Here is a 27,348-nt window from a genome sequence, read left to right as displayed (position 1 = left end):
TAAAAAGAAGGATAGGCAGGGTCAGACCCTCAGATGTGCGAGGATTCTCCAACGATAGACGTGTACGTGTGCTGATCTTTGTAATTATAAATTGTGAATACATGTGACTAATATTATTTTCTTTTTTATTTTGTGCATGTTACAAGTTATAAATAAATATAAACAAACAACACTAACTCGATAACATTAAATCTAAATACCAAAACGATTAATTTACTGTGTTTTTGTTATTTATTACTCCTGTTTTTAGGTATTCGGTATTCGGCCGAATAGTGAAAAATAGGCCGAATAGGCCGAATACCGAATAGTAACCGAATATTCGTTACATCACTAATAGACATAGATATAGATATAGATTACTTCGTGCTCGGTATTATTAATACAGTACCTTATATCTAGGCCTACATATACGAACATCCAAATCCAAAAGTTATTTATATATTAAATCCAAACGATTACCGAATTGTTAAATGCTAAGTGTTTTGCAGTAGACACGGGCGTTAGGCGCCATCTCTTGCTAAATTTAATAATTATAATTAAATCAATGTTTTATATATATATGGTAAAAAAAGCCGTAACTGACACTTACCTGGGCGGTGGCGTTGCCAGTTACGCTATCCAGACCTCGGTCCGAGCTACGTAACAGAGTATGGTTATATCTAAATTAATAAGTGTTGGAAGTGGGTTGCGGTAGCGTAACTAACAACGCAGCCACGCAATAAGTGAGAGTTTGTGTATTCGAGTTTTTACTTCGGCCGATTATTTCCTTCCAGAACTTTTAAATTAAATATTAATATCATTATAATTATTAAATTTAGCGAGAGACGGTGCGCGATGTCTGTCTCTATTGCCAAATTACTTCGTATTTAATTAATTAATAGTAGTAGCCAGATATAATTCGGAAAGGATTCGTTTTAATTACTTTATTATATTGAAAAATTCCTACATTTGTATAGATTTCAATTTTAGAATTTTAAATGTTTTGATATTCTCTCAGTTACTTCAATTCGTGTATTTTGTAGGATGAATGACAACCGTTAGCTGTTATTTATGACAAAGGAAACAATTTTATTGATATCGAACACGAAATCATATCGCAAAGGTATACTTGTAATTGACCCGTCCATCCCGCTAGATGGCGGGCGGTCTTAATGGTTTTTTTATGGTTAATATTTAATGTTTAATGTTATTGGAGAGAGTTGGCAACACCAAGACGGTGGTGTTGAGTTACTAAAAGGCGCGAGAATATAGAGGAGTGCTCTTTCCTCTCGAATTGTTGTACATAGTTGGTTTGTTGGTTTTTTGTGTAAATAAAATCAAAAGGACAAACTTGGTGAACTTTTCTTTGATTGGAGATACGACGGGAACCTGGAATACGAACAAGACGGTCTGGTGAGACTTACGAAAATTAATTAATAATCACACGAATCACACGAGGCAAGAATCGGCCTGACGCGACAGTAATATAAGTTTTGTAATGAAGTTACATAACATTTCTTTGAGTATTTCAGTAATCTTTAAATAATCTCGATAAATAATAAATTAAATTGAACAAACAACATTGGTTTGTTAAGGCCGCACACCGCAGCTTAATAGAGGAGAAGGTGGTATTATCGAACCCCTTCATTTCGAACTGATAATAAAGGCGAACTGTAGCGGATTGTGGGCGAACCGCACTAGGCAGACATCCCGTTTCGCTTCGGTTAAACGGCTGTCCGTAGTGAATTAGCATATTTGTCTTCTTCGAAATTGAATTTAATTCATTCTAAACTATAAATCGCGTAGTTGTAGGCTCACTGGTGCACGTGTTCCGTTCCAGAGATTTAGGGATACGTATTAATCTTTGTGATGTTCACGCTTTTTTAAAATTTGGTCTCGACAGACTTAAGTTAATTCGAGATGGCGATGCGTGAAATACGGACCCCATTGGTGCTTTTAATATGGAACCCGTCTCCTCTGGGGTTCCGTATTCAAACCATAAAATAATTTTTGTAAAAGTATGTGGTAGATGAATGAAAAAATAGAAGAAAAATGAAAAAAAGTAAAAATAGATTCCTAACACTACAGGAGCATTACATTTGTAATTTTTGTAAATGATTAGCTTCTTCTTTGTACATTTCTTTATTATTATTATTATTATTAAATCATTTTTGCGATAAAATACATTGCAGTAAATAATTTTGTAATTACTTAAGATTCTTTGTACTTCCCTATTTGTTTTTGGCTACATTAAAGCACTTTTTGAAAACATACAGTAAGGTTCCATATTACCACCCGGTTTTCCCTAAGCCTACTTTCTGACTTTTTGTACAGAAGCCTTCAAAAACCATACTTATAGTTACACTAGCGAAAAATCCAATTAGGAACATTTAGTTTAACAGTTACCGGTACTTTTCGCACAAAAAATGTAGGTGTAGTTACGATACCTTGTTTACAATTTGCATAATACAACTTTCTCCTCTACTCTTCAATTTATGCTTATTATGGACCGTTCGACTAACAAAAGATAGAATTAGATTGACGGAATAAAGCAACGAAACGCGTGGCGAGCTTTCAACCACGATTCTTCCCCGAAAGACTTTCTGTAGAAAACTGGCCTCTAGGTATTAATTAAACACGTGAAGAAACCACGTTAAACTACACGTGGCCAGTCCATTAGTGAGGCACGAAACCGCAATTAAATAACAGTGTTTACTTGTTTTATACACTGGGTTACTGATAGATCGATTGACAGAGAAATTGACTGAAAGCGTAAGGGACGAGATACGACATTTTTTGCTGTATTTAATACAGAAAATTCAAATTCAGTCTCACTGCCAATGGTGAGCAGTATTTTCGATTTTCGTATTTCAAAAACCGAAGAAGAAGTGTTAAAAGTGAGGTCCTGAAGAGCCATTCATTTTTAGCACGCTTCGCGGTAATTGTAAAGTGCTTATGTTAGGACTTTGGTCAGTTTCGTTTCTGTTTACGGTCGCTTTAAGCTATAGTAAAAACTTTCCGATTAGTACTGTATATTGTATTCAATTAAATTTTATGATAAATTTAATATAATTATTATTATTATAAATTTATTTTAAAAATATTTAATTGGCTTTTGTGAAGCGTGCTATCGGATAGGTTTGACCAGTCTTGTTCACATTTTACACTGATGCTGCAAATCTGTTTGACTAATCGTACGATAAAGCACTACTCTAAATGCTGATTTTTAAACTTTTATATACCGAAGAAGTTCAGCTTACGTCGAAATTCTACTTTCTAAAAGATTACTAATTGTAAAGCTAAAGTTTCACGAAATTTAATTATATATATTAAAGGAAGTGCTTACACTTTAGTTTTACACTTTCTTAACTCTAAGCATTAGCAGCACCATTTTGTCAGGCCCGCCATCGGTTTAGCCTAGCAGGGTTGTGATGGAAGGGGCTCGATTTATCCATATTCTGATGAAATTTTTTGGTATATTTTAGGATTCGATCCTGTGACCTCCAAGCGATAAGATGACGCATTAGTTGGATAATTTTTTAAAATGAAAAGCCGTTACCCGTCGTTGACGATAGATATTTATTTGGTGAAATTATATTCACTTACCTAAAGAGTATATCTGCAGAGAATTGTGTTACAGATTCATTATATTTCTATTAAAAGTGTGGAATATTTTCTAGATAAACTTATTGAATAACCTCCCGATATACATTTCGTGTTTTATCATCGGGAGCGCACATGAATAGATTTTCAGCTACTACTACGTGAGCACGCGACATAGAGTTGTAAAAAGCAGCTGCATCCCGGGTCAAGTCTCACAACTCCCGAGCTTTGGCCTCGAGACTCGTTAATGGTCATTGCAAAGAATAGACCGACTAAATTGTAGGTGTTTACATTCGAATGGGTAGTTTGTCGGGATTAATGGTATGCTATTAACTGATATATTGAGTTTAGTTTTGAATGTTGGCACGAAATATCTTTCAAGTATTTCAGTGGCACCAAAACTTGTCATTTGGAAGGCCCTATTGTGCTGTAAAAAATGTTTAGTGTCGGGACGAGTCCCATTTAATAGTGATAGAAAAAGTTCGGAGGCAAGTACAACATCCAGTTTAACTTTGCCAGAAGAGCAGCAAATCCCCTGCGATTTCATTTTTCCACTTCGGAGCACTGCAATAACCACATACTTTATCTATAGACCCAATATTAGCCGATGAGAAATAGTCTAAGAGTGTCATAAATGAAAGCGCGTAGGCATAATCTTCGCTCACACAAATAAATAAAACGCACGCAAATACAGCTAGGCCTAACGAATCACGAACACAATACCTAAGTGAATAATAACTTGTGCTGTACGAGTGCCATTGCATATTTAATGGTATGTCTTAAAAGTTAGAATTATTATATAATTTTTACAAAATGTAATAATCTATTGTATATGTTTCTTCTTATCAGTTGACTGATGAGGGGCTTTACGCCCGAAACGTGCTGTTGTCACGTATCAACTAAAATGAGGGAAATAAAGTCAAGTGTTTATTTATAACTCAAATGTGAGTTCGAAGTCCAATGTATTCGCAAAACACNATAAAGTGTTTTAATAATAACACAGTCTTGTGTTCAATAGTAAATATATATAATTTAATGTTAGTTCTTCAAATATAATAGTAAACTTTAATAATATACTTTTCTTATAGATAATGCCTTGATAGGAAATACTAATTCATGTGAGAACATTCGCTTTTGGAAATTATAAAGACTTAATTTTATATTATAAATTTTCTTTCATCATTATTTCCCTTCTTTCTCCCGTTTTTACCCCTTTGCCCGGGGAATAGACCTTTTGATCCCTCCGTGTACTGCGTCATTTCAAAAGGTGACCTCCTAGACGGGCGAATTCGTCCTAAACGATCGAGGAAAATCTTCCCAGGGGATCGCTCGATTCTAAGGTAACTGCGATGTTCGAGTAAATAACCAATTAGCAAAAACAAACATATGTTACTGTATAGAGCAGTGGTTCCCAGTTAGTTTTTCCTGCGTAGCACTTCAAGAAAGAGCTGAAACTCGCGTACCCCTTATAGCAGAAATTCATATAAATCCATACTAATATTATAAATTCGAAGGTATTGTTGTCTGTCTATCACCTTTTCACGTCTAAACCGCTGAACAGGTTTTAATAAAATTTGGCAGAGATAGCTGACGTGTTGGAGATGGACATAGGCTAAATTTTACTGCGAGAAAATATCTTACTCCCACGAGAAAATTCGATATAATGCGGGCGAAGCCGCGGGTAGACAGTTAGTGATAAATAGAATAAGTTTTTTTTTTTACATTTATTACCTTTAAAATACAATTCTAATAAGTAATAATGAAAATAACACAAGGTTATTTAATTTTAACGTGACAAATGTGCACGATTTTCTTTGCACAACTTTGTAAAATCTGGTTGCTATTTGGTCAGCTTCAGTCTCGAGTCATCTTCGAGTTGAAGTCGGTGACAATGCTTAGTTTTCACGTTTGTCATGGCCGAAAATCCGCTCTGGCAGAGGTATGTTGTGCAAAATGGTAGTAAATATTTTATTGCTGCTTCACTGACACGATAATAATGATAATTGTACAATTTTTGTTTCTTGCGTAAGAATTTAGGTATTGTCACAAATGCATTTTTTAACAATGAAATTTCGAGAATGTTTTTAGTTATAAATAAACGAATTTGTGCATTCCACATCGTGTTGTAAATTGCCGAATTTTTGATGGTCCAACCATTATTTTTTTTATTGTTTCATCTCATGCATTTAAATTTTAAATCGGCCGATTTTAAATTGCCGCGCGTACCCCTTCATGCAATTTCGCGTACCCCCGGGGGTACGCGTACCACTAATTGGGAACCACTGGTATAGAGGGTAACCAAAAAGGTCACGTGCAAGGGTAGACCGTCCGGTGAGAAACTATATCACGTTACCGAGGATGGCCAGTAATTACCCCGAGTGGTGACGACTTTAATGGTAACCGGTCAAGAGAAGTGACGACGATGGTCATAACTTCGTCACTCATGACGGGAGAAACGGTGATAAATCTGAAGAACTGTCAAAAACCAGTAAACAACATACGCAGCAAAGACAATTACGTCAGAAAATTCCCAGATATTTCCCACGCTAATCGGGTATAAAAGGGGATCGCTCCCGCAAACTCGGGGCGATCTCCGGGAAGAAGCCCAAGGACCGGACTCCTCAAGCCTGCTCTCCTCTGGAAGTCGCCGTAGTTTCTGATCGCCACTGCAAACGAGGTAAAGACTTAGAAAATTTTTACTTCCCTCTCTCTCGGTTTAGCATGGACTTAGAAAATATTCACCTTTCTCTCGGTTTAGTTTAGACTTAGAAAAATTTCACTTCTTTTTTTCGGTTTTAGATTAGTTCTTAGGAAACTCACGGGTAGCGGACCTTCGACGGTCCCGAACGACGGGAAAGACAGACATCGGCCGTCTAATATTGTCGCCACGCGGATATATTATTATCATCATTATTGCTATTTTTCTCTCGTTTGAGTTTAGAATGTAACTGCGTGTATTTGTACCATTTGTTATAAATTAAATATGTTATTCTTAATTTTAATATTGTGTCGTCTTTGAGTAGGACAGACACCTCGTCACGACTTCACTACCCCTCCCACTCACTTAACCATCGCCATCCCTGACAACGAAGCCAATAAGTGGGGAGAAGCTCGTCGCTCTACCCCCTCGGTTCACATTCATATGTCGCCATCTAGTGAAGACAAATAGACAGACAGAAATCCGTTGCAATTTTATTTAATTAATAAAAAATCTGTAGGTTTAATTAGTGGTAAACTTTATTCCGGGGATAATAAAGATGCTGCAGTTAAAATTTGGTAACGATTGGTTCAGTAGTTTTCGCGATTAGTTGGAACAAACGAAAAATACGTCGTCTCTTTATATAGTAGTATTGATATAGATATAGGGTACGTTCGTAAAGTTAAACGCGTTAGTAACGAATCGTTCGAATAGTAGTAGTCTCGCCCAGTGCGCGTGCTCTGCGGTGATGACGTTTCGAACGAAACTTTAACGAAGTTCACGTAGGAGAGTTGGTTTACTTCGTTAAGAAAATGGCGCCCGACGATATCGATGTTTCTAAATCTACTCGAGTATTTAAATTGTGAATTAAAAGGTGAAATGATTGAAATAACTGTCCCCCGAAGCAATCTAAGAAAAATATTTCGGATAAGGCTGCACTAACAACATTCATATATTCGATTTTAGAAACATCCATTTAATTATAAACGAATCGTTCGAAAAGTCTAACGAAATAAGAATAACGATGACGTCATTGTCGTTTAACTCGTTCGACTTTACGAACGTACCCATAGATATACTTGGGTAAGCTGTTATTTTATTTCAGATTTTCTTACTTAAAATATTCATTGCATAATATCGATACAATTTATCCAATTGGATGCCACCAGTGGTCGAATCGATAAAAGTGTGACCGAAGGGTCGGCACCTCTTCGATGCCCTGTCGGGTTGACACGGAAGCCGCGAAATACTAGATCACGCGAGCGGTCGCGTAACGGAGAGATCAGAGTCGGGATGAAGGGAGAGACAGCGCACCGGAAGTGGCTTACGCAGAGACGGGTTAACGTAACAACCGTTTAATAGGTAACAAAGGGGTAATACAGGACATCCAATATCGAGTGGAATATGATAGATTTAAATACGTTGGTTGTGATTGATATTATAGGCCTATATATTTTAGACGGAGTTAAGTTAAAGTCCGTGGGTCTTGAGAGAGAGATAGTTTACAATAAAAGCGCGTGGCGATAAATACCTTGTATGAAATCTTGATCTGCTGCAAGCCGGTTGGACAGAAAGCGAGACAGTTCTTATTCCCACAGTTCTGAGTTAACTAGATATTACGCGAGGAGGTATCCAAAGGAGCACAGGATATCCGTATATTTTAACACAGGAAAAATTTGGTGCTCTGATCGAGAAACTGGTGACGACTCCCCCCACTGTGTTGTCTTGTTCTATATTTTGAACTGTTGAAATCGAGATATTAGGTCCAGAGGTGATGAGAAAGCGTCGTTGTCAGGCCTGAGAACTTAACAAATGTTTTGCTCCCAAATGCGAAAGTTGACAGTTATTTGACGAAATTATAGCTACGATGTGATGTTAGGAGATAACGATATAAACATACTGAAAGTCTGGATTCGTATCTTCACATCAGCATTAAAAATTGCTAGTTGGTTCTGGGTTCGCACCATACGAACCCAGGGCGATTTGGTCACTCGTAACTTTCTTCTCATAAATTTACACCTAGATAGGAGCTTATTTCCCATAAAAAGTTCTCCCAGCAGTTGACAGATCGTCCATGTGTTAAGTTGCCTTATCCCGTCAATCCAATCAAATCCAAATAAACAAATGGTAGATTTAAAGAAATAAAGTTCAAAAATCAATTACAGTATTATACCATAGAGCAGATGCAATGTACAAAATCTTTAAAGAGACGATGTAAATACTGTTTCTGTACAATATGTTGGGTATTTAATCAAATTATTGTAAACTATCTCAAGATGACACGAAGTTGTTTGAACGTTTCACAACACGCGAATATACACTTGAAAAAATATTTCAACTTGGTGACTGAAAATAGAATTAATAAAAGACCATATAAATGCGAATGCGTGAGATAGAGTTATCAGAGGAAAATAAAAATGTAAAATTGAAAATATCGTGAAATATAGTAATAACTTATTACAATACGAAGCAGGAAAAATTACAATATATTCTGGACAAAAAGCTTGTACGACGAGACCAGAGCTTTTTTCAATTGGATTTTTAGCTGCACCAATCAAGAGTTTACTTCTTTCATTCTAAATATTACAAAATAGCAGTAGCATTGGTTACGTTAAAAAATTGAAAATAGTGAAGCTAAAGAATAGCCGAATCTCCGTTGAACGGGCGTGTAATTTAAAGTTATTTTAATGATAGAATCATTCAATACTTTTCAGCGATAATGAAATGCTCCATCGGTATGATAATTCTCACAATTGTTTAGTATGTTGTATTAGACATTTAGTATATACATAACTATAATATATACGATAGATACAGAAACACTTCATTCGGAAGTGTTCATAGATGCACAAATGGATACTTGAAAACTTTTGGCATACTTCCCTATAATCATCACTTCTGGGTAAATCAGTTGCATGAAATGGCTTCTAGAATAGCACTTTTCAATCTTTTCCTTAATACTAAAAAAGAAAGAAAGCGTCCGATAAAACCAGTTAAAAAATTGACTACGAAGAAACGTCCTACACCAACACGCCAAGCTTTTCAACTATAACAAGTTTCTCACCTTGGACGGAAATCAAAATTCATATTCCAACTACAACAAGAATATCTAAGATCACTATAACGGAAACATCTACTTCAACGATATCGACTTTGAAGACAAAAGAAGTATGTAGTTAACCACCCGAACTGATTCCTGTTCATGTGGTTAATTACATACACGAAGAACACTCCGGAAAATTTCGCCTTGGTCAGAAATGAATTCACAACCGGGGTACAGTAGTTTTAACCACTCGCCACTGGTAGGCTGACACTAAGAAAACTTTTTAATACTCGTAGTGGACCAGGTTCACAATAGAGCATCGAGTATTTAGAATGGGTCTGATATATCCGAGACACGACGATGACGAAAAATTGTGGGTGTTTGTCGACCTCTCAAATTTGATACCGGCACAGAAATTACAAAATGGAGTAGAAGCAGCATTACCGTTTTGGATGTTTTACCTCCAGATTTAGTGGCTTTCTTTTCGTTTACAGGTAAATTTGGAGATAAGTTTCGAAGATTTGTTTCTAATGAAACTTGTTTCTCTACGTTATAAAAAGAAATCTTCCTGTCGTTGCGAATCAATAAATGTTAAATCAAAGTAACATTTCCAACCGTAAGCGATAGGTTAAAAATAAAAATAGTGCTTAAGATTTTCGGGTTTATGGATTTCTCCCAAAGTTTAGGGAATTTAAAAATAAGTTAGAGGGAGAAAATTCTACAAGGTATTTTGAAAGTTAAGTGTGGATTGAAATTAATAAAATTTGTTGAAAATAAATGACTAAATTGGTTGACGAAAGGACAACAGCGTGAATACAAAATTTAAGACTGACACGTTTGCTATTAACATTTCAAATTATCTAAATACAATATTTAATGTCTTGAACGAAGCATTTTTGAAACTCGTAGCAATTTAAAGGTTTTTAGAGATATTTTCCATACTTGGAGGCTTTTACTCCATATTTAGAGAAAAACTGCAACGGCGAATGGAAGCTAGAAGGCCTTCGACACGCGTTGGTACGGTACCTTATAAATCTAGCTTATTATTATTGTTACATTACTAAAAACACACGACAATGTGTAGACTAGAAAGGACGCGAGAAGTCTTATAATTCCCCTCTGGTGTTTGATGGCCATCCAGCCATCAACACGAGAAGAGAACCTGGGATAATCTGGACGAAAGTTTTCATGTAGAACACGCTAAAATGAAATGAAATTATTTATTTATAATTAGTATGATTAACAAGAGATGACGGCCTGGAAGCTTGTTTAATAATTATTTAGTCCGATAAAGAATCTGGCTGTTTATTTCCTATTTGAGTACATTTTATTTCAAACAAATCAAAATACTGTATTATGAATAACCGTATAAATAAACTTTTTGACATTAATATATTATTTAATGTTTATCGGACTGCGTGTTTGTTTATTCTTTACATTAAATTAAATCTACGGAGTCCTTTAAAAATGCCACGATGTATAAATGTAGGGAAATGTCCTCTTCCTTTATTTAATCATTTCTAAGTACAGTACGAAGGAAATGCGGAAATCTCTATCTCTACGTGGCCATCCGTTAATCGGGCACAAATTTGCAACAAAATAGTCCAGTGATCTTATCCACTGGAAAGTCGGCTGACGTAGGAGTAGATCGAGATGCACGAGGGACAAGACATTTCTATCTTTTATTATAAAAATCGGAATACAGATACCAATCGGGACCAATAGCTTCGGAACCTGGGGTCGTATTCTGGTCACTTATCTCTCGTCTCTTCTTTCAAGGACGAATGACGTCAAAACGAGAGACGAAATTTGTCTGTATTTAATAACCTAAGTTAGAGAAGCGTGGGTACTTAGATAGTTTTCTAAATATTAGCATCTAATTTCTCCTTAACTATCTAAGTAAGTTTAACATCATATTCGATTGATCAGTAATTGATGTAATCGATCGGAAGCATTTTTCTCTGACGAAATATTCTTTCCCGAGATAAAGAACGTTCTCTAATACGATTGTACAGCGCGAGTAGCATCCAGTCGTCCATATTGGATAAAACGAAATGGAGGAAACTACCCGCTGGTCTCTGGGAAAGGAGAGAATCTTCCAGAGAAAAAGTTGTAAACAAATGATTAGCCAATCGGCCACCGGAATACGGACCCTGGTTATACGGAATACGGACCCCCCACGATGCGAAGTGTTATAAATGAGGTGTGAAGTGGATATCTACTTTATTTTCACGGTTGATCGTGCCTTAGATAGGCCAATACTGCGCGTTTGTTTGGCTGAGATTACGATACAGGGCCTTGTCCAAATACTGATTTTAAACGTTTATGTCGTTACAAAACCAGATTTAAAACCATAATTTTACTAAATTTAGATTATATATATTGTATGTATATTTTAATATATTTTTCTTTATGCGCATGAAATGTTTCTCGTATTCTATTAACGAATCGGGGAATAAATAGAATTACGAAACTAATTAGCACAGATCGGGATTATCTACAAAATACAAAAAGCATGCAATAGAAAAAAATAATGAAATGAAATTTTAGAAAATATTAATATTGGGTGTTTTACATATAAATGACTTTCGAGTAGAAGAATGTAGATATTAAGATAGAAAAGTGCATACATTTCAATAAATTCTTTTAAAGGTTTTTAAGGATAGCAAAATTCTGGATAATGTTTTATGTTTATATATACCTCGTATATGCACAGGGCTGGAGATCGGGGGCAAAGCGTATCGAAAGTTAAATTATTAAATTATAATTAATAGATACTTTTAATATACTTTAATGTATTAAACTGAGTAAGTAAACGTAAAAAGTAATATATGTGCCCCCGATTCCTCAGGCCCCAGGGAAATTTGCTTTTTTGGCACCCCTGTATATGTACAAGAAGTTATTTATTTATTTATTTGACTTTGTGAGGATTAATAATACCTTTTCCGTACACATTATAAGTTCGGCCAGGCCCAAAAAATTGGGCCACCGAGTGATGAGACGGGATCCGGAATATCCGGAACAGACCACAAAAGTTCCTAGTGTTGCTCGCTCAGATTTGATCCCGGGTCTTTCAGAGTAGTAAGCTGACTCCTTCGTGGCATAATTTATCCGAAAATAGTAATTACATAAAAATATTCAACTGCCAATCCGCATGATACAGTTATTAGATAAAAATAGAAATGCAATGTTTAAAATATCGTGGAATAAAGTAATAATACTAAGCCGGAAAAATAAACAATCGAAATTCAAGGATTAAAATATACTCTCTGTACCAAAGGCTTGTATTTTTGCCTGTACGAATCCGAAATTTACTTTTTAAATCTAAATATTAAGTAACAGTTACGTTTGAATTTCCAAGTACTAAACCTAAAGAACAGCAAGATCTTCGATGTACGGGTATGTAATTTAAAGTTTTTAACGATAAAATCAAACAATACACTTCAACAGTAATGAAATTCGCTGTCTGTACGATAATTCTTACATTTGTGATAGTGACAGTATATTTAGTTTCTGCGCGAAATAATTATAACAGACATGGAAGATATAGAAACACTGCATTCACCAGAAGGGTTCACAGATACTTAAATCCATTTGGCAGACTTCCCTGTAAACATCACTTCTGGATGAATCCTTTTTATAGCATTCTCCACAATATTAAAAGACGAAGAAAGCGTCCAAGAAAAGTAAAAATCCTCACTACCACGAAAACTCCCACAACGACTATTACCGAAATAATTACATCGATTACTACAAAAACGCGAAAACCAACGACTACAATTTCTGAAACAACAACAACGACAGAAATTCCTACAACGACTACTACAAAATTGCCTACTACAACGACAACAACAGAAATTCCCAACAACAACAACAGAAATTCCTACAACGACTACGACAGAATTGCCTACTACAACGACAACAACGACGACAACAACAGAAATTCCAACAACAACAACAGAAATTCCTACAACATTCCAACAACAACAACAGAAATTCCTACAACGACTACGACAGAATTGCCTACTACAACGACAGAATTGCCTACTACAACGACGACAACAACAGAAATTCCAACAACAACAACAGAAATTCCTACAACGACTACGACAAAATCGCCTACTACAACAACGACTACGAACAACAACAACAGTAATTACTACGACAGAATTGCCTACTACAACGACAACAACAGAATTGCCAACAAAGACAACAACAGAAATTCCAACAACAACGACAACAACAGAAATTCCAACAACAACAACAACAACAGAAATTCCTACAACGACTACGACAGAATTGCCCTACAACAGAATTGCCTACTACAACGACAACAACAGAGATTCCAACAACGACAACAACAGAAACTCCTACAACGACAACAGAATTTTCAACAACGACTACGACAACAGAGATTCCGACAACGACCACCACAGAAATTCCAACAACGACAACAACAGAAATTCCAAGAACAACAACAACAACAACAGAAACTCCTACAACGACAACAGAAATTCCAACGACGACAACAACAACAGAAATTCCTACCACGACTACAACAAAATCTCCTACTACTACAACGACAACAGAGATTCCAACGACGACCACTACAGAAATTCCAACAACGACAACAACAGAAATTGCAACGGAAATTCCTACAACGACAACAACGGAAATTCCTACAACAACAACAACAGAAATTCCAACGACGACAACAACAACAGAAATTTCTACAACGACTACGACAGAATCGCCTACTACAACGACAACTACAGAAATTCCTACCACGACTACGACAAAATCGCCTACTACAACGACAACAACAACGGAAATTCCTACAACGACAACAACGGAAATTCTTACAACGACAACAACGGAAATCCCTACAACGACAACAACGGAAATTCCTACCACGACTACGACAGAATCTCCTACAACAACTGCATCATCTACCACATCAGCTACTACAACAGAAGCGCAATCGGACCTAGATTTACTTTTTCATTTCGTACTATTTGTGTAAGCGTTGTATAATCTACAATAATCATACGAATCTGTTTTAGTTTAACTTGTCTTTTTATGAAGTCAGGCAACAAATACCGAAATTACGGTATATCTTCGTCCAGGGAAAGTCGTATCTACATGCTAAAATCATCATTTAAATATTGTTAATTCAATTTAAATGATAATCACAATGCAACAGAGTAAATCTCGGTTATCCCAATTAATCGGGCCTCGTTCTCTCCGAATATGCAGAATATTCGGCTAATTAGATTTACGGTTAAATTGTCATATTTTTCATCCAAACCACTCGTTGTATACGATTAGAGATAAAATCCCTGCACACATTTCTATTTTGCAACACGACAGAATTGCCTACTACAACGACAACAACGGAAATTACTACAACGACAACAACGGAAATTCCTACAACGGAAATTCCCATATTCTTATGGGCAATAACTTTATGGTCTTTAATTTTTAATACAAAGAATTTACAGCAAAAATCTTTTAATTAAAATCTTTAATTTTATTTTTAAAAATCCAGTAAGATTATCCGCGTATAGTTGAGAAAGTTATAAATTTATCAACTTATATAATGTATAGTATTAATAATTGAATAGATATTAAATGGCTAAAGTAGATGTATAAATTAAATATGAAGAAGTATTTTTTGTAAAGTATATTAAAATTTCATTTGGGTTGTTTCGTGAGATATCCTTTATTCATAACTTTGTTTCCTACAGAAATTTTGCTTTGTGTGTGTATGGGGGCACGATTTTGTTTACCCACTTTAAAGCTTCCTAACTCCTCTGCTTTTTGTCTAAAATTTCTGAAATTTTGCGGCAGGTTTGTATATTTTGGTGGCTAAGGTCAAGGGTCGAGGAGATTGAAGGAGCATATGTATCATATTTCGAGTAGGGTCGTACGTAATGATGATTTTACACGTTATTAGCGTTTACAAGGTTTATACTAGTGTTTCCCAACGTTTTTTGTGCTATGCCCCACCTAAGCCCTTCTAAAATTCTTATGCCCCCTAACATATACAGTGGCTATACCAGGCATGACCAACATACGGCCCGTCTAATGAATTTATGTGGCCCGCGATTAATCTATCAATATAAGTTACTCGAGTTCGAATAGCTCGATGAAAAATTCTGACGCCTATAAAAAAGGTCAACAACTCATTTCGCGTTTAGAGTTAACTTTCCATTACAAATCTCTTAACTACAGTGAAAAATGTACCTGTAATCTCTATGTACTGTACAATTTAGTCTCTATGGGGTGACACCACAATGAGATCTCGCACCACCTCAAAATCTTCCTAGAATGGCCTCTGGTTCGACCCGTGAAAAAAGTTTTCTTTCTAATTCGGCCCGAGGAAAAACTGTTGGCCACCCATGGGCTATGAGTCCATTTTCAAATTGCCCCCCTTAACAATCGAATTGCCCCCCTGTAGGGCGTGGGCCTCACATTGGGAAACACCGGTTTGTACAGTAAGACCCCGCTTAGTGCTGCCTCGCTTAACGCCGATTCGATCTAACGCGGTCTGCTCGAAGCCTAAAAAAGCTCAAAATTTACGCCCATTTAAATTATCGCATTTTATTGATTCGTATATAATACGATTATTTACGAACACAAGCCAATCGGCAAAAGAAGGTAAAAAGGTGTCCTTTCTTTAAATTTATGTTTGTTTGGTGAAATTTTGGAAAAAATATAACCTCACGGATGCCGTAGGAAATGTCGACTCGGCTTGGCAAGAATTAATTGATAAAGTGCACGAACAAAGTGTGGAAGAAGTTATGGCCGAAGGTATCCAAGAATTCTCAACGAGAAGAGCCTATCGCCGTATGGTTAGGTCGACCAAACTCGACCTAATCGATATAGCGGGACTAGGAGATACAGTCGAGCGGGATATCGAGGAGTTACGGCAAGTTTTTGGTGAGAGCTTTACCAACGACGACCTTCGAGAACTTGCAGAAAGAATCCGTGTGGGACTGAAAAATAGAGATTCTGAAAATGAAAAATCCAAAAAATTTCTTTACGGATTTCCTTAGTAAAAGTTTTGTAAGATAACCGAAATCGTCGATCAAATTGTAGCGAATGCTCCAGATTTTTAAAGGAGGGAGAAAGAGAAGCCAGGCGTTTTGGATGCGATCTTCCGCTACCGACATTTGCTTAAGGAAAGAAAAAAGCATACAATTGAAACTTCGCGACTTTATTGCAAAAGAACAAGAATTTCAGAAAAGTCGGGACCTTCGTCACAAAAAATGAACTTTGCATTTCTGTGCCTGTTTATGTGTTATTTAACATATATTATTATACAAATTAATATAAAAATAACTTAAAATTAAAGTAAAATTTGTTTGTTTGNATATAGAATTAACAAAATTATTTTTGTTTTTTCGTAAAAAAAAATAAAAATAAAAATATTCGAAGGAAAAAAAAATAAGAAAACATTTTGAAGAAATGTGTGATCAATTCTTTTGTCATCTGTACTTGAGTTTTTCTTATATATATAATTTTTTTTATCGTGTAGAAGTTTGATAAACTTGATTAAAGTGTAAAAAATCAGTTTAAATTCCAATTAGATACTATACAAATACAATTAACTTATGCAGAATTATAATTAGAACTCCAAAATTGGACTTTTTATTGTAAATATAAGGCAAAAAACGGACTTAAAATAACTTAATTTATTTAGTTTTTTTTTTAAATTTAGATAGGGCCTAGATGAAGTCATTGAGCCCATCTACTAGTATACGTGGGCCCTTCTCCATAAGCCTTAAAAATTCACTACTAATCGAAAAGAAACTTTAATTTATATCACTCTCGTATCATTTTTAATATAAAAAAAACGTAGATTTTGGAACCCTCTCTAAGTCAAAGGGACTTCTGTTAATCTCCATTTATCATAACTTCATTATAATATAAATTTTACATTCAACTTTAGTCTTGTATACCAATCTCATTTTGGGACCTTTATGCAGTCGATTTTTTATGAAGATAAACGTGGTCCAAAAATTAATTAACCAAATATATTTTAAGATTACAACATAGTTAACTGACTTTTGGTCCACCCTTTAAAATGTAAAGTGTGAAAGAAAACGATATCAACAACAAATCAGTTTGGACTTAAGAGAAGTTTAATGAGGTCGAAAAATACCCCCTTTTTTTTCCTCCTCTCCTCAACGAAAAAAGGACCCAATATTTAGGTTAAAACAAGAATTTTTCCCTCACAGACGGGTTATAATTAGGTTGACAGAGTTCGATCGTTACAGTATTTTTGCTTACGTTGCATAATTAGGGAGGAGAAAGATGGAGAAAAGATCGAATGAAAACTATAATTGTTAATTAAAGATTTAATGTAATAGATTTTTTAAAAAAAAATGAATTTTTATAAATTTATATGCATATTTAAAGTATTTACGTAGATGTAAAACTGCAAATGCAAAGACTTTAACAAACAAGCAATTCATTTTGAGATCTTCACAATAGTAACATTGTTTACCGAATGTAAATAACTTCCATCGAAATTACACAAATTTCCATATTAATGGATGCAATTTAACTTCTATTGTTATGTCAACAAACTTGGCAAACACTGGATATACTCCCAAATTATATATATATATATACTAGTATATAAGGTTACTCTCTTGTTTCTTTTTCCTTCCCTTTCATCTCCATCCTCCTGCATCCCGAAGAACTGGACAAGTCGAATTGGATCGGGTCCAAAATTCTGGATTCTCTTTTAGTTATTTTGAAATTTTGTTGTAGAAAATTTAATTTTAAACAGGTAAATATTTGCTAAGTAATCAAGAAACTGTTTCCTTTTCGTGTGACTAAAACAAAGGATTATAATTATATAAATTCTTCAACTTTTAACGTAAGTTAACTTTTCTATAGAATGGTTTAATTATTACTTTATCCTGTTAATTTTATCCTTAAAGGATCCTGTTAAAAAAGTTTATCTCATCTATTCCAAGGATAAAATTGTAAGCTAAAAGAACAATCTACAACTTACTCAGGCTTTAATCCTGTAGGATCTACTCAAAGGATTCGTTAGATTTTAATGGAAGGATCTAATTATTAGTTTTTTTTTTCCTCCTTTAAAGTTTGGTAGGATCAATTCAGAACATAAATCTTAAGGTTAAAATTATCAATGTTAAAGGATCAATTTACGACTTACTCATCGATCGTAAAAGTTTAATGATTGATCCTATAATTTTTATGCGGGTGATCCTATATAAAAATGGTAGGACGTACTTATAGGATCATTATTTATAATATAAAACTTGCAGTTTTATATTATAAATAATGTACTAATTATTTATCTATTATAAAATAATGTAATAATTATTTTATATTATAAATAATGTTATTTATAATATAAAATAAATTTTATATTATAAATAACTTGAGTAGGAAAAAGATTTAAAATAAAATAAAAATAGCTCTTGGAGAGTGGAGATGAGGAGGAGGATGAGGAGGAGGAGGAGGAGAGAGAGAGATGTTAGATGTTGTTCCTACCATATCCAATTTCTACCGTAGAAAATACGTCTAAAATATATTTCTCGTTTAACGTGATAAAAAATTTAATGCTGAAAGAATAATTTATAAAATTTTGAATAATTTTTCTTTAAGTATGTTACGTTGACCTCTAAATTCAGGTGCATCACATTTATGTGGAGATAACTTGTGATCAATTAAATAAATGAAGCTGTAACCTTTTAATCTTAAAAAAAATTGAAAATGTTAAATGTAAGGAAGGTTATTTTATCTTAATTTTCTGTCATTTGTGGAATACAGTAGAACCTCGATTATCCGCCCCCCCGATCAACCGACCCCTCGGTTAACCGACAGTCCTAGTCGGCAAATTTCAAATGTCCGCTAGTGATGTGGCGCTACAATAGCGACGATTATTATTTTAAAAAATTTTTGTTAGGCTTCGATGAAAATTCAACGCAAAATAGGTTAATAGCGATATACTAATATACTAATATACTAATTACATGGGATATAATAATATACTACACTAATAATGGGTTTTTTCATACTTTTCGGTTATCCGACTTTTCAATTATCCGACCAACCCCAGTCCCCAATTAGGGCGGATAATCGAGGTTCTACTGTATGTGATAAGAACTAGGTCAGCGAGACCATTCGTCACACGTTTTGTTTCGTAGGAATAGTTCCAAAAACGAACTGCTTAGAATATGTTTTGCGGAATAAAATCATCGAATATAAAGTATTAAAACTATGTATGAAACATGAAGTCGCATTAATCTCAAGAGTGTAGTAATAAATAGAATTCTGTTTTTATTTGTTTACAATTTATGTGTTTTAATTATATATAAATTTATCTATAACTTATTTGTATAATAGAATGCCCGACTGTTCGTCTGTCCGTTCTCTAAACACATTTAAAGTTTTTCATCTATTTACACCGAATATTTCACGCTTGTGGAAAATATAGGCTAAAATCAGCAGCGTATAAGTTTACAGGATTTTGACAATATGGTTGCTATTCAAGGCAGATTTGAGTGTATGCAAAGGCACGTGATTCCTGTCGTTTTTTGGAGAATGTTATTCATTTATCTTAGTTACCTTACTTTTTAGTTCATCTTTTAAATTGTTAAATGGAAGACACGGACTCCTCTATTCGTTCTTCTGATTTGACGGCTCTGTTTATTATATTTTTTTCCTTTATGCACTCGAAATTACATAAATTGATTTTCTAGATTTCTATTAATACCCGTAAATTAATTCATCCTTCTTCCTTTGTATAATAATCATAATATATCAGCTTCTATACTTCGCATCAATTGAAGTTTTCACAAAGAGCTTTTCACCTGGTATTTAAAAAGTTTTTACATTTTTACATCTCGTTTTTTATGAATACATTTCCCCCTTTGTTTTCGTCATAACTTTATTGTAACTTTGTATTCTATTATATTCGAACAATTGAATTTTAAATATTGGGATTGACATTTATGAGTTTGTATTTATAGGGCATTGATAAATATATTTATATATTTATCAATGCAATGGTCACTCATCACCTCATAACCACGGTACAACTATGCGGCCTCCCGACCATTCCTATTCAGTTTCCTACAGGCCAATATTATTTCCGCCTGTTCCCGATGAAAAAATGGGTTATTATCACAACACTACACCATACATTTACACCACGCGTGCTCCCACTTTCACTACTATGATTATTGAAAAGCAGAACTAATGGCACGATGCCCAGCAGTGTCGCCCATTTCTGCTGTATTTCTGGACATACGATCTGGAAATAAAACCATTTTTGTTCTTTGATCCTCCTGAAATACACTACTGGAGTTTGTTTCCATAGTTTAAAACCATCTTGTATATTTCTAAATTTCTTTAAAAACTTCTGAAAATAATTTAGTGAACTATTAAATTTATTACCAGACCTTTCCAAGTATTTTTGAGAGTGGGCCAAATTTATTTAGATGTTCTCATGAAAAATAAAATAAAAATGATAATAAAATAACAAATCATTAATAAAGAATTCTTACACATATTTATTTATACTAAATTTATTTACACCGAAGAACGTTGTAGTATTTTAAATTGGTTTTTATTTGATATCAATTAGATCAATAGCATTTGATATAAATTTTCCTACCACATTCATTTCAATTTTAGAATAAATACCTTGTCATAAAAGTTTATTAAACCAACTTCATTTTTATGAAAACTTGATATTATTTTTATCATCATATCTAATTTAAAATTTTAATCTTGTATGTTACGTACGATTTATAATTTTTAAGAAGGATTGCTCCTTTGCCAGGCTTTTCATAATGGGGGTGCCAAGACCTTAGCTGTAATTATACAAATTACAATACGATTTACATACTCCGCGTGATTCCAAAAACAGGAATAGAAAAAGTAAACCATCACATTTATTATTTTTACTCGAAACTATTGAAATTACTGTCATTTTTATTTCGTGATATTTCTTTTAGTCTGTACTTCATATTTTTCAACACGTGTTTCAAAAAAATATCGCATTAAATTATTTTGCTTTTTTCTGTTTGTATCAGATTATTTTCTGCCATTAAAGTCGTACGCTATGCGTTATTTTATGTAACAAAACTGTTTTGTTTTGGTGTTAAGAAATGCTGCAGCACCATAAGTCATAGTACCATGAGGTCATAAATATCCTCTTATCCAGAGGATACTTATGACCTCGAGACCCTCAATTTTAGTTCCCTTTTACTTCCTTAAACTTTGTCCGATCTACACCAAATTTTTCATAATAGTCTGTAGGACCCTATAGAAAATAGGCTACCATAAAACTCGAACATTCCTGATTTCATAACAATGTTAGACTAAAATAAGCAAACTTTTATATGGTTTTCATTTTAATGTTTGTCTTTATTTTTTGTCCGAGAAATTCCGAACATATCTGCTAGTTATGAATAAAAATAAATAATTATTAAATTTAAAATATTCAAAACTATTTGTAAAAACTTGTGAAATATTTTCATTTACTTCAAGTTCAAATCCAGAAAAACGGTTGACTCTTACACGAAAAGCTGTGTTCAAAAAGGAAAGAAGTAAAATATTTTAAATAAAGTTTACTGCTTGAAATAAATGAAATGTCTTATTTCTTTACTTTAAAATATTTCCTATTTTGTTATCTCTTACGAAGAAAATTCCTTGTTATTTCCAGGATATACACTAAACAAGGAATTTTAATTGATAAAATTGTCATTTCCTTAAAAATAACCAAATTTTATATTTAACTTGATTTAGCCAACGTCTTATTAAATTATTTGTTTATAAGTATATTAAAGTATATTTATGTATTAATAAATGCATTTTTATTTTTAGAAAAATATTTATCGCGGCTCCAAACACGTTGCATTTAGATACAGATGAAAAAATTGCAATCGTAGCAAACGGTGTTGGAAATAACGAAGAACTACAAGTCTATCTTCAAGATTATCCTAGTAAAATTAACGTCATTTCTTCATCTAAAGTAACAGTTACAAATGGTAAATATATTTTAGCTAATTAATTATTTTATTATTATTTTTTTCGAATAAAACAACCCACGAATGGCCCAGCGAACACTAGTTAGTTGTGGGTTCGCAATTGACCAAGTGGTGTTTTATCGGGTTTTTTCACGTGCATAACACTTAATTAAATTAAATAGATGCCAGTTTCTTATAGAAGGCACTCCCTTGACGGATCGCGTATGTGTTGCGCTAACTTATCTCGACAATCTTTTCATAAAAACCTATAAATATACAGTATATTAAAATCTATTTTAAAATAAAAGTTTTAGTTATGCAGTGCAATCATGACGCTCCTCAGGGAGTGTTAGCAGACCCACCGCAGATTGACCAGCCCACAACACCTATGTCAGACGCAGAGCCTACAATTGCAGAAGTAAAGGCAGCCATTGGATCGCTGAACATTGGCAAAGCTGCTGGACTGGATCTGATCACTGCAGAAGCGATCAAGGCTGGTGGTGACATCCTTCATCATCGTCTTTATCTACTCATTAAAACAATATGGCACACAGAACAAATACCAGCCATCTGGAAGAAAGCTATCATCGTGCCAATCCATAAGAAAGGCGATAGCCGGGATTGCAGTAATTATCGCAGTATCAGTCTCCTTTCCATCGTTGGCAAAGTATTTATGAAGATAATCCAATCAAGGTTACAAAAACACCGTGAAGAAACCAGCCGAGAAGAACAGGCAGGGTTCCGTCCTTTTCGCTGACAACGATGGAAAGCACACACGCTTTATGATACCGCCACTATCGCTCAGTCATATGGTCTTAAAATAAATGTGGACAAAACCAAAGTGCTTACAACGGATGGATCGCGGGCAACTGTTTGCCTTAATAATGGAGTCCAGATTGAGCAGGTACAAGAGTTTAAATACCTTGGGTCACTGATCCAGGAGAAGAAAGTGGCATCGTCGAAAGAAACTCATGCCCGTATTGGGCAAGCAGCCCATGCATTTGCCTCACTCAAATGGTGTGTATGGAGAAAGAATAACATCTCTTTGATGACCAAGATTCGCCTGTTCCGTACACTAGTCATACCGATCCTTTCCTATGAGTCAGAAACTTGGACCCTGCTTAAGACAGACTTGGACAAACTTGAGACCTTTCAATTGAAATGCTTGAGACAGATTCCCCTTTGGGATCGCATCACCAACAACGCCATTAGGGCCAGATGCCAACAGCAGCCATCTGTTGAGACACAAATTCAACAGCGACGGCTGAGATGGTTTGGCCATGTGTGCCGAATGGATATTAACCTGATTCCGCACCAACTGCTCTTCCGACAGCGACCTACTCTGTGGAAAATCCAACACTCCGCACTTAAGAAAACGTGGACCAAACACGTTGAGGAGGACCTCAAGAACCAACGGCTTGATCTGAAGCAGGCAAAAGCGACGGTCATGGATCGAGGGCATTGGAGAGGCATTGTAGAGAAAGCTCGACTTCCTGCGGCACCCACAGCAGCATATTGGTTGCGCGGACGCCCACAACCAAATGCCAGCTAGGGACAAAAGAAGAAGAAGAAGTTATGCAGTTTTTAAAACTGCTCGTGACACTACCTGTTATGATATTTTATTAAAAAACTTTTTATATAATTAATTGTTATAAAATGGCAAAAAGCGGAATTTTCAGATAGAAATGAGTTTTATTTAAAAGAAAATTGTAAATGCTAAAAACGTGTAAAATCTTCATTAAGCCCGACCCTACTCGAGATATGATACGACCTCTTCTATCTTCCTTCTCCTCGACCTTTAACCACCAAAATTTAATGGTATCAATCCCCTAATACACAACTTCTCTGCAAAATTTCAGAAATTTTTGACAAAACACACAGGAGTTATTAAACTTCAAAGTGAGTGAACAAAATCGTGCTCCCACACATTAATATCCAAATATACAGAAAAAAAAAAACGATTTTTTGCATTTCTCGACGTTTCAATGTGTCCCGAGTCCAAAAATGTAAAAATATTGATGGTCATTTTTTTTTATCGATCTCCATACTTTTTCCTCTGTTATACGTAACAGCCAGAAAAGTAAAAATGACCGTAAAAATGATGGGATAAATGGCAAAGAATGCGAATAACAGGGCTAATAGTCGGATGATCGTGACAATCAATTAAGAAATCAATTGGGTTCTCCGAGGTGGGCGGAAAACCCCAAAATTTTTTCATGGGCGGTTAGACTCGGATACATCGGGTCTCGTTCCTTTATCACCCTGTCGTCTCAACTGTTGGTCTGGTCGAATCTACAATGGTATGGAAAAAGACCACCTTAGTGTTCATAGGGCGAAAAGAAAGTCGAAGGCGCTTCATCTTTAGCTTTATTTAGGAATATTTAAAATCATAAGGTGAAATATGACTACGATACTTCTATAGACTGCTCTCCTATAGGCCCTACTATTAGTAATGACGTAAAGATAGGATAATTCATTCTAGGGATTCCTGTGTTATTTGAAAAATACGGCAGACAAATTTAAACTATACATTAGTATCGGATTATATTTAGTTTTATGTTAAAATTTAACACAATTGTGAGATTATATGACGACGTTTTCTTCTGACACCAATGTAACTTTTCCATTTGGCGTCACCAGTGTGAGGTCCAAGCTGTGCCTAATTGACCCCAATGGAGTTTTATAGAGCCTTTTTAGTCTTCTTTCTCCGAATGTAAGTGATTACACTCGGAAATTTCTGACACCAAGTAGGTTACGCCTACTATACAAGTTTTAAGCGTTTTTTTTCCTGGATGGCAAAAACGCTGCCTAGTATGTGAGACTAGGAGTAAGATGATGGAGTAGGAAATGACACGATTCGGTTGTAAAGGAGTCATTCGACACAATTAATTACATTTAAACATTTATTAGACGGCTTGAAAGTTCGTGCAATGCGTTACTCAACTAAAGAAGTCACAGTATTCGCGTTTCGAGCGTTATCATCGCGGAGAGGGAGAGTTAACAAATTTCGGTACCTTATGAGTCTGAACTAGTAATCCCACGTCGAGGAGAACAGGAGATAAGTTCTTGACGTCGTTTAACAGTTCTGGAGAGTAGTAGCACACAAGCAGAAGGATGACGGGAAATCCGAAGGAGACACACAAACGAAACTGTAGATGTTAATAGCAGATTCTTAAAAGGACGAAGAACGGACGACGAGTGACTAAAATCAGCCGTTTCTCGTCATATCTAAAAGTGCAAATTTCTTAACGGTGACTAAAAGTCGAAGGAAAGGTGTCATAAGATGTTACTATTGGCTCCGAGAAAGCGTAAGTTGACACTTTCTCAAGTCAGAAAGTTGACCTATACTAGTTTCTGATGAGGTCATCATCGGGTTTGTTTTTCTTTAACGTGTTCGATTCTCATACAATTACTCTATCGTCTAACAATACTGCAGCTAGCTTTCTTACAGAGCCACGTGGAAATGCGATTCGTTAATTAGAAAGATTTAATAAATTAATGAATAAATTAAAAGAGCAGTTAATTTTTCCGCGATGAGTCGGTCTCTTTGAGTCGCTCTAATCCCTGGATAAGTCTTCTGTATTTAGTGGATAGGTGACTCACTTGTCGCCCATTCATTACATAACTTTGTACGGAATCCGTCAGAACTGTTCCACGAGCAACACACACCTCGCTATAATCCATATACTGTATCTTAATGATAGTTTTAATGTAAAAATAACGATCGATTTAATGTAAGCATAACACGAATAATATAAATAGGTATTATTATATTTAAGAAACTTTTTGTGCAAGTAATTTTACTGGCAAAGTGGTGTAACTAGTAGCAGCGAATTTCGAATAGTTTTTGGTGGTGTCTCGCAGAAACAGAATAACACCTAAATAGGGACCAGTTTTTATAGGAAGTCTTCTTGAGAGGCACTACTCCTCTAGAAAGAGGACACATTTGTGCATTGCCTCATTCCATCAATCTAATCCTTTATTTTACATTATTATTACGAATTTAATTGTAATAACCTTAATTTAAAAAAAGATTCTACAATGTTAAAGGTTCAATATCAAAATTTTCCGAGCAACGCTGGGTGTTTCTGTTAATAATAAATAATAGCAAAAATAATCATTCCCAAAACTAACTTTTATAAAAACTGGTGGCAGGGGCGTCGATGCTTTCCTGTAAATCAAACACTTCCAGTGTATGCAACTTTACTGAAATGAGTATAACTGTAATCTGTTTCACATCAATCGGCATCTAATATAAACAAATACACACGCACTGTACATTTTAACTGTTTTAATTTCAACGTCAGCCCAATAGGAGCCGGCTGATTGTGTTAGTCGGGATCGTCTAGCGGTCACGACTATCGTGTGGGAGTGGAAAAACTCTTAGAGACAGACTATTTTTATTCATCCTTTAACCCGTTTATATAACAAAAGGTTCTTACAAAAATAATACACTTTTATCGGGAGGTCAAGTCTTCTGGGTCCCTTTTCCAGATGACGAAGGTCCAAAAGGAAAGTTCTCCGGTGGGTTGGCGGGAGTCGACGGCCCCGGGGCTCACTATTCGGTTCCAAAGGGAAGGTTCCGGTAGAGGGATGATTCTGGTAGCGGGTGCACAATTCCAGGGGATACTCTAAAGGAGGTAAAATCCAACTGCAGAAGTTTACGGAAACACCGAGTCGTACGATCGAGAAACAAAGAACCAAGAACAGAGAACCGAGAGAACGTCACGTCCTCGATTATAAGTTCTTTTTGGGTCCCAGATCGAACATTCCGATAGGTCGATGTCGACTTACCCCCGCTTTCCGATTGGTTTTCACTCGTTACGAAACGTAACAAGATCAGAACCCAGACCGATTGACAATTCGATCCCTATCGAAGATGTTCGATCTTAGGACTTACATTCTTCTATTGTTTTAACTTGTCAAATTCATCTCTTGGAAATTTCTACAGACACGTCCTTTTATGGAAATAAAATATTCATTTTTCGTTTTCTCCTCTTTTTTTT

General features: G+C 35.1%; 2 protein-coding genes across 2 annotated transcripts in view; one reads left to right on the top strand and one right to left on the bottom strand.

Moving 5' to 3' along the window:
- Nucleotides 1-25,512, bottom strand: part of LOC111637213 (U24-ctenitoxin-Pn1a-like) — a 40,291-nt gene extending 14,779 nt beyond the window's left edge. Inside the window, exon 1 of the mRNA XM_023382655.1 lies at nt 25,357-25,512. The gene's annotated coding sequence lies outside the window, so the exon portion shown is untranslated. The remainder of the gene's footprint in view (nt 1-25,356) is intronic.
- LOC111637217 (probable serine/threonine-protein kinase tsuA) lies at nt 12,477-23,099 on the top strand. Its single transcript, XM_023382659.1, has 6 exons — nt 12,477-13,180; nt 13,298-13,475; nt 13,519-14,342; nt 14,387-14,433; nt 22,200-22,363; nt 22,651-23,099. Exons 1-6 carry the CDS (start codon nt 12,776-12,778, stop codon nt 23,097-23,099), a joined length of 2,067 nt encoding a protein of 688 aa, XP_023238427.1. The 5' UTR covers nt 12,477-12,775.
- Nucleotides 25,513-27,348: the final 1,836 nt, after the last annotated feature.

This window comes from Centruroides sculpturatus, unplaced genomic scaffold (genome assembly GCF_000671375.1).
Source record: "Centruroides sculpturatus isolate CEXI.00-Female unplaced genomic scaffold, Cexi_2.0 scaffold1105, whole genome shotgun sequence".
Lineage (NCBI taxonomy): Eukaryota > Metazoa > Arthropoda > Arachnida > Scorpiones > Buthidae > Centruroides > Centruroides sculpturatus.
This window is presented reverse-complemented; position numbering and strand designations above follow the sequence as displayed.